The 17590-nt window shown below is 36.3% G+C and overlaps 1 protein-coding gene across 3 annotated transcripts in view; it reads right to left on the minus strand.

The window, feature by feature from the left end:
• Positions 1 to 17590, minus strand: part of ANKRD13C (ankyrin repeat domain 13C) — a 100272-nt gene that overhangs the window by 10833 nt on the left and 71849 nt on the right. For all 3 annotated transcript variants that reach the window (XM_064372504.1, XM_064372503.1, XM_012442744.2), the window contains 3 exons: positions 6307 to 6386; positions 4406 to 4504; positions 1242 to 1342 (listed from right to left, as the gene is read on the minus strand). In XM_064372504.1, coding sequence (XP_064228574.1) covers positions 1242 to 1342; positions 4406 to 4504; positions 6307 to 6386 — 280 coding nt within the window. The remainder of the gene's footprint in view (positions 1 to 1241; positions 1343 to 4405; positions 4505 to 6306; positions 6387 to 17590) is intronic.

Genomic DNA, 17590 nt, shown 5'->3' on the forward strand with positions numbered 1-17590 from the left:
GTTTTCTAACCATTTCTGCCTAAGATCTTACCACTGATTTCTCCCACTATACACTGGGTTCCTAGTGCTTTTGAATTGCAAAGGGCAACTAGAGTGACATTTTGAAAATCATTTATTTAAAAGTCTAATGTTTAATCTAGAAAATGTTTATTTCCAAGTGTGCAAAATTATGAAGGTCAGGTTTAATTTTTAGTAATGAAAACATTTTGGCCTAAGTATTCTGAGACGTGGTTTTTAAAATATTGAATAAAACAAGATATATCTGAAGAATTATGGCACTCACTAAATACTGAGTGGTTGAATTGATGGATAGTTTTAAAGGATTTCCTGAAGCTTGAATTAATGCTAAATCTAAAAGTAAACATCCAAAACACCTTTTAATAGTCTCTTCTTTCTTGGTCTCTGATATGTTAGAAAGAAATATTGTATGCAAAAATGAGTGGAGTGTTTCTAAAGATCATTGCTTAAGATGAAATTAAACATTTGCTGCTGAAAAATAAAATGTTTGAGTATTACTTTATCCATCAACAGTGACTGTTGACTCCAGAAACATTCTCACTATGCAGAAACTCAAAGCATGGCTGCAAATCTGGGCTAATCTCCATTCTCCCTATTTCACATGAAAAACATTATTACATTGCATGATTAGTTCACCCACTTTTCTTGTATGACATAGTTTTATATCCCTCATATTTAATTTAAATCAAATAGAATCAGAATTCTCATCAGGCACTTCAAATATTTGACAAAACATAAATATCAATGCATATAATTACTGAAAAACTTTACAAAAACGTAAGCAACTTGAAAATCTATTTTCCTTTAAAACAGCAGCCCCCAACCTTTTGGGCAGCAGGGATCAGTTTCATGGAAGATAATTTTTCCACAGACTGGTGGGGGTTGGGAGAGGCTTTGAAATGAAACTGTTCCATCTCAGATCAGACATTAGATTTCATAAGGAGCGTGTAACCTAGAGCCCTCACATGTGCAGTTCACAATAGGGTTCATGCTCCTCCAAGAATCTAATGCCGCCACTTATCTGACAGAAGGTGGAGTTCAATTGGTAATGCTCCCTAGCCTGCCACTCAGCTCACCTCCTGCTGTGCACCCCGTTCATAAAAGGCCAGGAACCAGTAGAGGTGTTGGGGACCCCTGCTTTAAAACAAATTGTTTATTAAATGTTAATAAACAGCTCTATATTCTTAATGGACACTAAAATTACATCTATATTTTTCTCTTACCTAATTTTACAGGAAAGCCTGGAGGAAGCTTCATCTGAACAAATTCTCTAAGCTTGTTAAAGTGCTTGAAGGGAGCTATTACTTCTAAAACATTCAATAATCTGAAAAATGGAAGAAGAAAAAAATGTTTTCATTGTTCAAATTGCTTTGTGTCCTTATGCTTTTTAACTACATGCTTCAAACTTAGACAGTAGTATTGACGTCCACATATTGAGGATGAGTAAATTACACATTTTCTTCCTCCTTTTTTATTCTTTTTACTCTATAATGGTTTATAACTTTTGATTGTGCAGCCATAATTTTCACAATTGTTTGATTTTAGGTCCGTATTTAAATGGTCTCAAAGCTAATAACTAGACTCACTGTTTGGGTGGCTGATTTCCACTGTCAATTTACTGTGTGTGTAAAATGCTCTTTCTAATGAGCTTTATATTCCTTAATTTAGTGGATATTTGACGAATGAGTGCTTATCTTTATATTTAAAGGGAAATTTGACTCACATAAAATTTCAGGATATATTATCATTCCCTCTGAACCATAATTTCATAATATTTCTTAGCATTCTATATCATACTAGTCATTATGCTGTAATTTCTTTCATCTTTTGGTTGGATGGATTCCTTTTTTAAGTAGTAGTATTTTTCTTTCAAAAATGCCCCATGACTGCTACGTTTCTTGAATTCTTTTGCGTTCGAGAATATCTTCAGTTGCCTCCATACATATATGAAAGTTAGACATACTAACAGATCACACTTTTGTTATCTCAAAAAAGTAAAGATATGTCAAAAAATGTAAGACCAGAATGATTTTACCCCTTTTCTTCCCGGATACCTTTGGATTCTTTATCAACAACTGAAGTCCAATAGTTTAATCAGGATAGATTTGTTACTAATCGTTCTGTAGCAATTTTTCTTGGAACCTAATGTCTGTCATCCTATAGCTTTAGTTCTTCATTACAGAAAAATTTTCTTCATCATATTTTGAATATTATTTTCGTTATACTTGGAAGCTTCCTATTTAAGTAAAAGAATTCACCAAGAGCTGTCAAAATTTAATTTTCAGTTACATCTATTCTGTTAATTATTGTTTCTAGTGTATTTGTTTTGTGACGGTGCCATTTAGTGCTCTATTTATTTCCTCAGCTTTACAATCTCCTTGGCATTTCATTTTCCTGTCTACATTCTCATCTTAAAATGACCTACTTTACTGATTCCGTGTTCCTTCTTGTTTTCTATGGCATTTATAGGTAATTTTTTTCTGGTGTTTTTTTCTGACCATTTAGAACAAATTCTTTATCTGGCATTTGTATGCTGTGTTCCTTATTTCATTTTCTTTTACAAGAGCAGTGGTTATAACTGCCACATTTTATAACTTCTAAGACACTCATTTTTTTTCACATAATATATCTGAAATTAGGATAACTCCTAAAATTGATGGCATCTTAATATTAGCTGCAATTTTCTTCTTTATTAGTAAGTAGAATATAAAATTGGTGCATCTTTGGCCAAGTATGGTGGCTTATGCCTGTAATCCCAGCACTTTGGGAGGCCCAGGTGGACAGATCACCTGAGGTCAGAAGTTTGCGATCAGCCTGACCAACATGGTGAACCCCATCTCTACTAAAAATACAAAAATTATCCAGGCATGGTAGTGCATGCCTGTAGTCTCAGTTACTTGGGAGGCTGAGGTGGGAGGATCACTTGAACCTGGGAGGCAGAGGTTACAGTGAGCTGTGATTGCACCACTGCACTCCAGCCTGGGCAACATAGTGAGACTCTGTCTTAAATAAATAAATTAATTAAATTAAATAAAACTGGTGCATCGTTGAGTCAACTGGGTTCTAGATATGACAAATTATGGCAGATCTGTATGTGTGGCTAACTCTCCACATTTTCTGGGACTTAACTCTCTCTCACATAACTTGAGGGCTGTATAGAACATTCTATCTACTTTTCTAAAGCCTAGATATGGGGAAAGCTCAGTTATGTACGTACTTTTAAAAAAAGTATGCACCCTGCTCTCTTCTCTGATAACTTTTTAAAAATGAATTAGGCCATTAAAAAAAAAAAATTAACCCATTAGGCCAGAATTGAAAGGAAAGGAACTAATCGCCTGGTGCTTCAACTCATCTCCTCCCTCCCACTTTAGTGAGGAGCCTAAAACTATAGTTATATCAGAGTCAGCTCTTGCTACCCATCTCTCATTCCAACCATCTCTCCAAATTGAATATTTTTAAAAAGAAGCATCCAATGAGTACAAGTTTGAAAGGATATATTCAATATGTTTACTGCAATTGTTGAAAATGGTGACAAACTACAAATAACCAAAATGTTTATCAGTAGGTGAATGATAAACAACAGTATATCAACACTACAAAATACCAAGGAAAAACAATAAATAGATGAAAATATAATCACTGTAAAACTTCAAGATACAGTTTTTTTTTGAGACAGATTCTGCTCTGTCACTCAGGCTGGAGTACAGTGGCATAATCTCAGCTCACTGCAACCTCCGCCTCCTGGGTTCAAGCTATTCTGCTGCCTCAGCCTCCCTAGTAGCTGGGATTATAGGTGCATGCCACCACCCCTGGCTAATTTTTGTATATTTAGTAAAGACAGGGTTTCACCATGTTGGCCAGGCAGATCTCAAACTCGTGACCTCAGGTGATCCACCTGCCTTGGCCTTCCAAAGTGCTGGGATTACAGGTGTGAGCCACTGTGCCCAGCCAAGATACACTCACTTTTATGAAAACAAGGAGCACACAGAACAAAACATGGACTATTACTCCATTTCTCTTTTTAAAAAATGCAAAAACACAGATAACTCTAGATAAAAATACACCAAATAGTCATTAACTATTGATGTGTTAAAATATCACATTTTATTCTATAAATTTCCATACTTTTTTTTTTTAAAAAAAAGCATGTATTCATGTATTACTTTTATAATTTAAATAAACTATTCAAAAATTTATCTGGTGAAAGTAATAAAAATCAATACTTTTGCAAACTAGAAAATTTCTAGAAGAGTGCACACACTATCAAGGCAATGGCTTGCTTTTCATTTCAAAGGACTCAAATGCACCACTGGAATGCAAATATTATTACAGTCTTTAGGGTTTAATAGCTTCTTTCATAAACATTTGTAATTAGTAACAAACTTACAACTCTATCCCTAAGGGAAATTCCTGGCTCATGGCTATCGTAGCTTTAAATGTTTTCTTACTCTCTTTGCACACCAATTCTCTACCCAGATGAGGAGCTCTAAAATGGAAGAAAAAAAAAGTTAGAAAACTTTTCCATAGTCTATCACCTTCCTAAGAAAAATCTTCATCTTTCAATGACATTCATTAATATTTCAATTTGTCTTACTCTGTCTATAGAAATAAAACTATGCTAAAAGGGAATAAGATGTGTATAAGAAATAAGACAAGGGTAATTAAAAAAAATAGCCAAGAGTAAAAGTTCAGAAATTATCAGATCTAAACTAATTTCACTTGAATATAATTTTAATAATCATTAATTTTAGGAATAAAGAAAATCATTAGTAAAAAAAGTTTAAAGGTATCATTGTATATCTTTAAAGTTACTTATTTAATTCAGTCTTCTTTACTATTATAGTTTCTGCATTGATCAATAAGAAATATTGTGAAGAATAAGGAATTCTATTTAACTATTGTCAATAGAAAATGATCAACTTAGCATAAAGATTTAATTGCAACTCTAGCACAAAGCAATACCTAATTCTGTAAAATAGAATGAGAGTTCCAATAAGCTGCACAGAGGAGGTTAGCTTTATAGACTGTTAAGGGCTGAGGCAGAAACAGTGGGGAAAAAAGGTGATCTGGTTATTTCAAAATTGCTTTCCTTATACGGTTAAAAAAACAGAAGCTTCTTTACTATGCTGACTCAGGTTGACTGGAATGTCCTTTTTTATCTTTTTAAACTGGCCCATTTCAAAGTTCAGTTTAATTATGTAGTACTTAGCAGAAGTAACTACATTCCGGTTTGGTATGGTCTCCTGGTACCTAGTGCATGTAGGAGGCTAATCTAATATAATAATCCTCTCATAAATTTTGTTTAACACTATAAAATGTTAAGGTCAGGCTCAGTGGTTCACGGCTATAATCCCAGCCTTTGGGAGGCTGAGGTAGGTGGATCACTTGAGCCCATGAGTTCAAGATCAGCCTGGCCAACAGGGTAAAACCCTATCTCAACTAAAAACACAAAAATTAGCTAGGTGAGGTGGTGCGCACCTGTAATCACAGCTTAAAAAAAAAAAAAACAACTATAAAATATTAGGATGGAAACACCTTGGAGAATTTAGAAAAATATAACAAACCTTTCAAGAAGAAAAAAGAATAATTACAACTTCTTCCTAAACAGGAGCGGGAAAGTAATATTTTATTATCCACCAAAAGAAAATAATGGTTGGCCACAATAAACGTTTTACTTATTCATTTATTAAAAATAAACCCTTACTCATTCATCATTCTTTTAGTCAATAAATATAAACTGAGTATGAGCTATGTGCTAGGCACTCTACTAAGTGTTAGTAATATTGCATCAGCAAAAGTCCTATGAAAGGATGGTGAGAAGTAGTCTAGCATAGGTTGAAACTAAAGGATAATGACAGGTGAGGACCTGGGAAAGGCAAAGAGAAGAGAAATAATGAATGGCCTTGCACACTATGCTAAAAAATTAGGATAATCACAAAACACAAAAGCTCATCATACAATGGGAAATCTCAAATAAGCAACTGTACTTCGCAATTTCCTACATATCTTTCCTTAGAACAGTGTCCTTTAGTTTTTTAGGTGTGTATAAACTGACAGAAGGGATACAGAAAGAAAGATCTACAACTATTTGCAAAGAGTGTACGTAATTTGAGACACTTTGCCCTTATCATACTTAATCCATATTTTTAAAAGGTAAAATAATTGCTTCAGTCAAAAATATACCAATAATTCTCTCTCCAAAATAATTTTACACCTAAATATTCACATATTCAATTTTTACAAATTATTCTTTCTAAAAACCAAATAATAAACAAGAAAAAAACTTACTTTCCATTTTCAGCAGATATATATTCTTCCCATGTAATAGTGTTCTGAGGAGGAGGTGTCAGAGACTGTCTTCGAACCGGCTGCCAAAAAAAAAAAAAAAAAAAGAAAGAAAGAAGGGGGAGAAAGAAAAATGTTATTTTTTTAAATATAAGATTAAAATATATAGTAAACTATTAAAACTAACAATCTACTTAATCTCTTCAATATAATACTTGAAAAGGTTCCTTCCAAGATAGCACCATGGTGGTTGGCTCTATGGGTAATATTTATTATCAGTTGTTTTCTAGATCCCCAAAAGACAAATATCAAAGTAATAACACCCATTCATTCAATGTTTCAATCATCTAAAATGTCCCTGGCATTATACTAGCTGCTGAACACAGGAACTACAGAGAAGTGTAAAAACTAACTCTAGGCCGGGCACGGTGGCTCACGCCTGTAATCCCAGAACTTTAGGAGGCTGAGGTGTGTGGATCACGAGGCCGGGAGTTCAAGACCAGCCTGGCCAAGATGGTGAAACCCCATCTCTACTAAAAATACAAATAAATTAGCCAGGCATGGTGGCAGGTGCCTGTAATCCCAGCTACCCGGGAGGCTGAGGCAGAGAATTGCTTGAACCCAGGAGACAGAGGTTGCAGTGAACCGAGATCGAGCCACTGCACTTCAGCCCAGTCAACAGAGTGAGACTCCATCTCAAAAAAAAAAACTAACTCTGACTTCAAGGAACTGGAAAGAAAAAAAAACACAGGCATGAAAAGTAAACCAGAAATATAAAACAGCATATTATTAAAGGCCAAACGAGATTATAGAAAACAGAAAAGATATCCGAAAAGATAGCAATCTTCTCTGGGTAATAATCGACTATCTTATTGGACTTCAGATTTAAAACAGAAAGAATTAAAGGTAAAAAACACAAGTAGACTGATTTAAATTCAGAAGGGAAGTTCAAAACAGAGATAAACAATAGATAGTAAAAATTGCAAAGGTCAGATTTTAAAGCTTTCACCTTATCTTCAATCACTGTAATTTCAATCACTGTAAGATGAACTGGCAATAAGGAACTAAACTCTAGAGTAGAAGTGGTAATTGGAAATTCCTGAGCCAGGTGCAGTGGCTCATGCCTGTAATCCCAACACTTTGGGAGGCAAAGACAGGAGGATCACTTGAGCCCACGAGTTTGAAACCAGCCTAGGCAACATAATGAGGCTCTGTTTCTTAAAAAAAAAAAATTAGCTGAGTGTGGTGGTGCGTGCCTGTGGTCCCAGATGCTTGTAAAGCTGAGGCAGGAGGATCACTTGAGCCCAGGAGGTCGAGGCTGCAGTGAGCCATGATTACACCACTGCACTCCAGCCTGGGTAACAGAGTAAGACCCTGCCCCATAGAGAAAAAAAAAAAGAACTAGTTGAGTATGGTGGCTCATGCTTGTAATCCTAGCACTTTGGGAGACAAAGGCAGGTGGATCACTTGAGGTCAGAGGTTCAAGACCAGCCTAGCCAATGTGGTGAAGCCCCATCTCTACTAAAAATACAAAAATTAGCCAGGCATAGCGGCATACAGCTATTTGAGAAGCTGAGGCAGGAGAATCGCTTGAACCCAAGAGGCAGAGATTGCAGTGACCTGAGATCATGCCATTGCACTCCAGCCTGGGCATCAGAGTGGGGCGGGGCAGGGGTAAGAACTCACTAAAAAAAAAAAAAAATTTCAATTCCTATTGAAAACCTAACAGGACTATGGAGCAAAAAGACACTACATGAAAGACTAATATACATAACAGAGGATAATAACATTGAGAGGATCTCATTCAATAAATGTGGTTTACATATAATTAATGTAAGATGTTAATGAGCTGAAAACTAGAGTGTTAAAATCAATGATTGTTAAGACACAAAACTGAGTTAGAATCCCAGATCCGATACCTGGTAGTTGTGTGAATTTGGGCAAGTTACTTTCTATTATATCAACTTAACTCACATGCAAAATGAGAATGGGGTTACTAACTCATAGTTAAAGATTAATGGAGATAACACATACAAAAAGCTTAGTGCAGGCTAGGTGTGGTGGCTCATAACTATAATCCTGGCATTTTGGAAGGCCAAGGCAGGTCTATTGCTTGAGCTCAGGAGTTCAATGCTAGCCTGCACAACATGGCAAAACCCCATCTCTGCACAAAAATAACAATAAAAGTAACCAGGTGTGGCGGTGCACACCTGTGGTCCCAGCTACTTGAAGGGCTGAGGTGGGAGGACTGCTTGAGCCCAGGACGTGGGGGCTGCAGTGAGCTGAGATCATGCCACTGCACTCTAGTCTGTATGACAGAGCAAGACACTGTCTCAAAAAAAAAAAGAGAGAGAGAGAGAAGCAGTAAATGGAGGAAAAGCTTTTTTTCTGCCTTGCCTGTTTTCTGCCTAACTATAGAATATAAATTTTGCTTCACTGGCAATAACTCTGTACTCTTACTGGGCCAGAGACAGGACCAGAGGAATCTGTAAACAAATCTTTCCTGTTCTTGGAAACCTAAACCACTTTCCTTTGTCCTGTCATTTCTCTACAAATTTATTGTTCTTTGTCAAAGATGCTATATAAGTGAATAAGCAGAGTTCTAAGCCACTGTTTTGAGTTAGTTTTTGTTGTTGTTGTTGTTTTATTTTTTGAGATATAGTCTCACTCTGTTACCCAGGCTGGAGTGCAGTGGTATGATCTCAGTTCACTGCAACCTCCGCCTTCCAGGTGCAAGCAATTTTTCTGCCTCAGACTCCTGAGTTGGGATTACAGGTGTGCATCAGGAAGCCTGGCTAATTTTTTTTATTTTTAATTGAGATGGGGTTTTGCCATGTTGACAGGGCTGGTCTCAAAATCCTGGCCTCAAGTGATCCACCTGACTCAGCCTCCCAAAGTGCTGGTATTACAGGTGTGAGCCACCATGTCTGGTCCTTGAGTTACTTTTCATTGAGGTTTCTTGTGTGGTGTATGGCACGCATTAATAACTTGTTTGCTTTTCTCTTGTAAACCTGTCTTTTGATATGAGAGTCCATTTCAACTAAGAACTAAGTTTGGAAGAGGTAAAGTTTAGCTTCCCCTACAATCTAATGGAGGCCAAAAGGAAAGACTGTTTCAATATGACACTACAGAGACTTAGAGGAGAAAGAAGCCTGAAAAAAGGCCATAAATTTTGTTGGTTAGAAGTTATTGATGATCTCTGAGTAGCAGCAGAGGGATGTGGAAAGAAAGGAAAAAGGAAACAGATTTTTTTTGAGTATCAGGCAAGATAAAAGACCATATTCTTTCCTTGAGAAGCTTACAAAGAGACACAAAAAGTAAATAGTTATAATTGAGGGTGACAGGGGCTATGATATAATTGAGGGTGACTGGGGCTACAGAATGACATAAATTTGCACAGAAGGGGTTTATGACAGACTGGGGTAGCCAAAAGATGTGGACTGGTGACTCCTGAATTGAAGAGTCTAAAAGAGAACAAAAGAACTGGTTGAAGGAACTGGGGAAAGGAGAATGGTGAGAGAAAGCATGATATACTGGGAAATTGCAAGTGCAGTGTGTCTAGTTGTATGAGTAGTATACATTAAGAGTTAAGTGGCCAGCCACAAAAGAGAAAAAGTAGCCTGAAAGGGTTTTACATACAAAGTAGATCATATTTTACTCAGGAAGCAATGGACAAATATTTTTGAGCAATACCATATAGTGGTTAAAACACCAATTGTGGAGCCAGAGTGATCCAATCCTGGCTTCAACAATGACTAGCTGACTTCGAACAAATTATTCAACCTCTTTTGCCTCAGTTCAGTAAACTATATAACCTCAGAGGGTTTACTGTGATGATAAAAATGGGCTGTTAAATGTGAAGTGCTTAAAAAAGTTTCTCACACATAGCAAGTACTCTATACATTTTAGTTATTGAGCATAGCCATTACATGATTCCGTCTATTTCAGTGTGATTACTCTGGTGGCAGTGTATTTAGGAAGCTATCTCAGTAATCCAAATGAGAAATGATAAGGGCATGTTGTTCAAAAATGTAAGAACAGAAAATAGACTACATAGATTCAAGAAATCCTTAGGATTTTGCAATTGATGAGATATAGAGATAAGAGGAAAGCTAAGAAGTCTAAGAAGAAATTTCAGGTTTCTGGCTGGGGTAAATACAGAGATAACGGTGTCACCACCTAAGAAAAGAGGAAGGAGGAAAGAAAGCATGATCAGATTTAGACATACTAAATTTTAGACATTTATGTTTATTCAGGTAGAGGTAGGCAAAAGCACTACAGATCTGGTGATGTGAAGGAAGAATATAGTTAAAGGCATCTATCTGGGTGACAGTTACCAGTGTTTATGTACTCACTGACGAGATGTCAGAGATTGTTGTCTCCCCAATATCTGTTCTCCCATTAGTCTTTGTAAAAGAACCTCTCTTCCAAATTTTTGGATGAGCATATGAACTCTTAGAATAGACTTCTTTTCTAGTCATCTTTGCAGCTAGGTGTTATCATGTGACCAATTTTTTTTTCTTTTTTTTTGAGATAGAGTCTTGCTCTGTCACCTACACTGGAGTGCAGTAGCTCAATCACACCTAACTGCAGCCATGACCTCCTGGACTCAAGTGATTCTCCCCTCCCAGCCTCCCGAGGAGCTGGAACTACGGGTACATGCCACCATGTCCATCTTATTTTTAAATTTGTTTTAGAGACAGAGTCTCACTATGTTACCCAGGCTGGTCTTGAACTCCTGAACTCAACCCATCCTCCCACCTTGGCCTCCCAAAGTGTTGGTATTACAGGCATGAGTCACCATGCCTGGGCCCATGTGACTAAATTCTAACCAGTGGGATGTGAACAGAGTGATGTGTACAACTTCTCAAAGGGTTCTCAAACAGAACAGGTAGACCTTATCCTTTCTAATTAGCACTTTGGGAAGCGGAGGCAGGCGGATCACCTGAGGTCAGGAGTTCGACACCAGTCTGGCCAACATAGTGAAATCCTGTCTTTACTAACTACTCGGGAGGCTGAGGCAGGAGAATCGCTTGGACCCAGAAGGCAGAAGCTGCAGTAATCTGAGGTCGCGCCATTTCACTCCAGCATAAGTGACAGAGGGAGACTCTGTCTCAAAAATAAATACATAAATAAAAGAATTACTATTCCTGCTGGCTGTAATATGAAACTGGTAACAAATCATCTTATACCACATGGATGAAGGCCACATCCTAGGAATGGCAGAGAAGACAAAAGAAAAAAAGCTATGTCTGAGGTTAACTAACAGAGCAGAGAAAAACCACACAAACTCATATTTTTACATGAGAGAAAAATAATCTTTTATCTAGTTTAAGTCAGTGTTATTTTGAGATTTCTCATAAGCAGCCAAACTTATAACCAATACTAAATTCCAAATGTACAGTGGGATATTATATATAATTCTGTGACATGCTGCAATAGCTTATCAGTAGAATGATGAAGCTTAGAAAGCTAGTTAGTGACCCTTACAAATGCTGTGGCAAAACATGAGGTAAAATAGTATCTAGTGATATGCTAGAAAGCAGAGAGACATGCATTAATAGAACCTTTACTTTTAGGGGAAACAGTTGGAAAAGTTTAAGATTGCTGCTCCAAACTAGAACCACAGCAAAGAATAATCCCATATCCACCCAAATCTCTATTAATATTTTTAATATTACATATATATATAACATTTTCATGGTAAAGACACATTTGTCACATGATTAGATAATGTGGTAAGTCACATCACTATATTTTTTTCAGGTAATAACTTTTCCAAACAAGTTTCTACTATTTCCAAATAAATTCTCTCTAAACAATATATTATACATTCCCCATCTTAGTAAAGACTGTAATCAATATAATTTAATCTTTTATTGAGCAATTTATCTCATCATTATAAATATCAATTATCATATTCTAAAAATGTGTTTTCTAGTTTAAGTTTATTCTAATTAGTCCTTATTTTTTTCAAGGAACCCCAAATAGATTCAAAGTCCTTTATTATATACTGACACTTCTAGTTGAATCCTTCAGTGCCTCCTCTATACTGATACCATGGCTATCTAATGAAACAGGAAGACATAAAGGTTGTTACAGGATACCAGGTAACTCTTTAATGTTATTTAGCCAAATCAATCGGCTCTGTAATTGAAATGCCTTCAAGCCTTTCCCTCATAATTAAATTTAAAACTTCTGATGACTGTTTTCCTTGAAGCATATAGGAAATACTTTATTTCTAGGTTTGTTATTATTCTGATATTTCTAAAAGTTTAAGATATTCATGTATTTTATTATGTATTCCTATTTAGATTTTTAAATAAAGAAAAAATCCATAATGAATAGGGCTTAACTCAATATTCTGAACATATAGTTGGTATGCAGTAAGTGCTTTTATCAATGACTCTGTCTAAGGTATAAATGGAACATTGTTCCTTACTCCAATGATAACTGGTTACAAGAAGGAGCTAAAAATACAAGAGTAAGTATCCATGACTTAAGAATTTCTGAGCACTTAAATTTTGCTATCAAAAATTTTGTCAAAAATAAATGCTAAATACTAAAACCACATCTGGGAAGGAAGAAAAAGAGGCACAGTAAAAGTAGTCAAATGGCAAATATTTCCTCCTAAATACTACCTATAAGCCATTTCTTGCAGAAATTGAAATAAATATTTGGTTGGGGGTGGGGGACAAGAAGAAACCCAAAAGCTATTCATTTATAATAAAGCATATAAATTCATTCAAAAAAAAGTAGACATTTAAGAATTGAAATTTTATTAAAATATGATTTTAAAATGTAATATTTTCATGTCTTTTGAAAAAAATAAGAAATCATATATATTTTCTGGGTTTTTGAAACTTTTAATAATGCTCCAAAGTCAAAAATATGTATTTTTACTATTATGTGCTCTACTAGTTTTTACTACATTTACCAATAACACATCCCAAGATTATTTCTTAAGGTTTTCTCTACTCTTTCCCAACTTCAACTTCCCAGTATTCCGAAAGAATTGCTAAGACATGTTAACACCTGGATATACAGAAAGAAGAAACTATAACAGAAACAGACTAAGAAGCAAAATACTTAGAGCAAGAACAAGCTTGCAGTCAGGTTCCTAAAATAGAAGCCCATCTTTGCTTCTCTATCTTTGTAACCTCAGACGAATTAACTTATTTAAACATCAATTTCTTTTCCATAAAATGGGCAACAGCACGTACCTCTTTAGGTCATTATAATAACTAAACCAGATAATATACAGAAAGTACTTAGTACAAAGCCCATGCTAACAACTCCAATGTTTTAAGCCAATGTCAATAAGAAAGAAAACTTTGTTGAGGTGTATATGAATTCTGTTGTTGTTGTTGTTGTTGTTGTTTTCTTTTTTTAGCCAGCTTCGAAAGACATTCAATAAATTTAGTTTTTAACTTGTAGAAGCTGAATTTGAGTTCATGGCACTCAACTCAAATTAGGCCACTGGAGAATCCTTCATTACTCTCTGATAAAATATGATGCTTTCCACACAACTGTCACTAATTAAATACATCTGAGTTACTAACCTACAATTCACCATGACTTGAAAATTAATACAGCATATGTCTATTTCTATACTTGATTTGTTCTTATATTATCAAAATATAATATAAGCGGTGACCTCAAAAGCATCAATTTTCAATAATGATTTATAATATCTTTTTTTTTTTTTTTTTTGAGATGGAGTCTCACTCCGTTGCCCAGGCTGTAGTGCAGTGGCATGATGTTGGCTAACTAGAACCTTTGCCTCCTGGGTTCAAGCAATTCTCCTGCCTCAGCCTCCCAGGTAGCTAGGATTACAGGCACCCACCACCATGTCCACTAATTTTATTGGTATGTTTAGTAGACATGGGGTTTCACCATGTTAGCCAGGCTGGTCTCGAACTCCTGACCTCAAATGATCCAGCCACCTGAGCCTCACAAAGTGCTGGGATTACAGGTGTGAGGCACCACACACAGCTATAATGTCTTTTAACACTTTAAATTTTTAAATCTAACTCACCATTAAAATGAGAATGTCTCTTGAATTTATTTGTAAGGTCTCTCCTCTTTGATCCCATAGTGTTTAACCTCATCAAATAATAGAGTTAAACATTTTCTTTTTGAGACAGGCTCACTCTGTCACCTAGGTTGGAGTAGAGTGGCACTATCTTGGCTCACTGTAACCTCCACCTCCCAGGCTCAAGCAATTCTGCCTCAGCCTCCCGAGTAGTTGAGATTACAGTGTGCCACCCACCATGCCCAGCTAATTTTTGTATTTTCAGTAGAGGCAGGGTTTCACCATGTTGGCTAGGCTGGTATCGAACTCCTGACTTCAAGTGGTCCTCCTGCCACCACTGTGCTGGCCAAGTTAAACTTATATTTAACCTTTTTTATTTTTTTTGAGACAGAGTGTTGCTCTGTCACCCAGGCTGGAGTGCAATGACACGATCTCAGCAACCTCTGTCTCCTGGATTCAAGCAATTCTCCTACCTCAGCCTCCTGAGTAGCTGGGACTACAGGCATATGCTACCACACCCAGCTAATTTGTTTTGTATTTTCAGTAGAGACGGGATTTCACTGTGTTAGCCATGGTGGTCTCGATCTCCTGACCTCCTGATCTGCCCGCCTCAGCCTCCCAAAGTGCTGGGAATACAGGTATGAGCCATTGCGCCCAGCCATATATACCTTTCTTAAAAAGCTTGTTATGCAGGCTTAAAAGAAATATACTCCTAAAATTGTAAACAAAATGCATACAAATATTTTTCTTCTTTAATGCCCACTGTTGCATATATATAAACTGGTAACAGTTCCATGCTGCTTTCCAGGTGTTAAATTCTATGTCTGTGTCTAAGAGAAAAAACAACATACACCTACCAATATCTTTTTATAATTAGACCTATCAATTCTGTTTTGTTGTTCTTGCATCCTACACCTTACCTAATTAAACCAAATCAAATTACACATATTAATAAATATCTGATAGAATTACTATATTTTCTTTAAATTTCTTCTAAAAAGATTTGTAATTGAACTCTGAAAAAATTCTCAAATGCAACTCTTCAATTCTTCCTAATCAAAAGTCCAAACGATTATGTAATGCCCTTCTTTGTCCCTTTTGATCTTTGCTGGTTTAAAGTCTATTTTATCAGAGACTAGGATTGCAATTACTGGTTTTTTTTGCTCTCCATTTGCTTTGTAAATCTTCCTCCATTCCTTTATTTTGAGCCTATGTGTGTCCTTGCATGTGAGATGGGTTTCCCGACTACAGCACACCTAAGGGTTTTGACTTTTTATCCAATTTGCCAGTCTGTGTCTTTTGATTGGGGCATTTAACTCATTTACATTTAAGGTTAATGTTGTTATGTGTGAATTTGATCCTGCCATTTTAATTCTAGCTGATGGTTTTGCCTGTCAGTTGATGCAGTTTCTTCATTGTGTCAGTGCTCTTTACCATTTGGTACGTTTTTGGGAGTGGCTGGTACTGGTTGTTCCTTTCTATGTTTAGTACTTCTTTCAGAAGCTCTTGTAAGGCAGGCCTGGTGGTGACGAACGGAAATCATAACAAACAGTCTCTCAGACCACAGTGCAATCAAATTAGAACTCAGGATTTGGAAACAAACTCTAAATCGCACAACTTGATGGAAACTGAGCAACTGGCTCTTGAATGTTGACTGGATAAACAATGAAATGAAGGCAGAAATAAAGATATTCTTCGAAACCAATGAGAAAAAATATACGACATACCAGAATCTCTGGGACACATTTAAAGTAGTGTCTAGAGGGAAATTTATGGCAATAAATGCCCACACGAGAAGCAAGGAAAGATCTAAAATTGATATCCTATCATCAAAATTGAAACTGCTAGAGGAGCAAGATAAAAAAAACTCAAAACCTAGCAGAAGACAAGAAATAACTAAGATCAGAGCAGAACTGAAGGAGATAAAAACACAAAAAACCCTTCAAAAAATCAATAAATCCTGGAGCTGGTTTTTTGAAAAGATCAATGAAATAGACCACTAGCCAGATTAATAAAAAAGAAAAGAGAAAAGAATCAAATAGATGCAATAAAAATGATAAAGGGGATATCACCACCGATTCCACAGAAATACAAACTATCATCAGAGATTAGTACAAACAACTCGATGCACATAAACCAGTAAACCGGGAGGAAGTGGATAAATTCCTGGACACTTGCACCCTCCCAAGCCTAAACCAGGAAGAAGTTGAAACGCTGAATAGACCAATAACAAGGTCTGAAGTTGAGGCAGCAATTAACAGTCTACCAACCAAAAAGAGCCCAGGGCCAGATGGGTTCACAGCCAAATTCTACCAGACATACAAAGAGGAGCTAGTACCACTCCTTCTGAAACTATTCCAAACAATCCAAAAAGATGGAATCCTTCCAAATCATTTTATGCGACCAACATCATCCTGATACCAAAACCTGGCAGAGACTCCACAAAAAAAGAAAACTTCAGGCCAATATCCATGATGAACATAGATGCAAAAATATTCAAAAATACAGGCAAACAGATTGCAACAGCACATCAAAAAGTTTATCCATCATGATCAAGTAGGCTTCATCCCGAGGATGCAAGGCTGGTTCAACATACGCAAGTCCATAAACGTAATCCACCACATAAACAGAACCAAAGACAAAAAACACATGATTATCTCAATAGATGCAGAGAAGGCCTTCGACAAAATTCAACAGTCCTTTATGCTAAAAACTCTCAATAAACTAGATATCGATGGAACGTATTGCGAAATAATAAAGCTATTTATTACAAACCCACAGCCAATATCATACTGAATGGGCAAAAACTGGAAGCATTCCCTTAGAAATCTGGCACTAGACAAGGATGCCCTCTCTCACCACTCCTATTCAATATAGTATTGGAAGTTCTAGCTAGAGCAAATAGACAAGAAAAAGAAATAAAGGGCATTCAGTTAGGAAAGGAGGAAGTCAAATTGTCTCTATTTGCAGATGACATGATTGTATATTTAGAAGACCCTATCATCTCAGCCCAAAAACTCCTTAAACTGATAAACAACTTCAGCAAAGTCTCAGGATACCAAATCAATGTGCAGAAATCACAAGCATTCCTATACACCAATAACAGATTTAAAGAGAGTCAAATCAAGAACCAATTACCATTCACAATTGCTACTAAGAGAATACCTAGGACTACAACTAACAAAGGATGCAAAGGACCTCTTCACGGAGAACTACAAACCACTGCTCAAGGAAATAAGAGAGGACACAAAC

This window comes from Aotus nancymaae, unplaced genomic scaffold, assembly GCF_030222135.1.
Source record: "Aotus nancymaae isolate 86718 unplaced genomic scaffold, 86718_ANA_hifiasm-v0.15.2.pri h1tg000007l, whole genome shotgun sequence".
NCBI lineage: Eukaryota > Metazoa > Chordata > Mammalia > Primates > Aotidae > Aotus > Aotus nancymaae.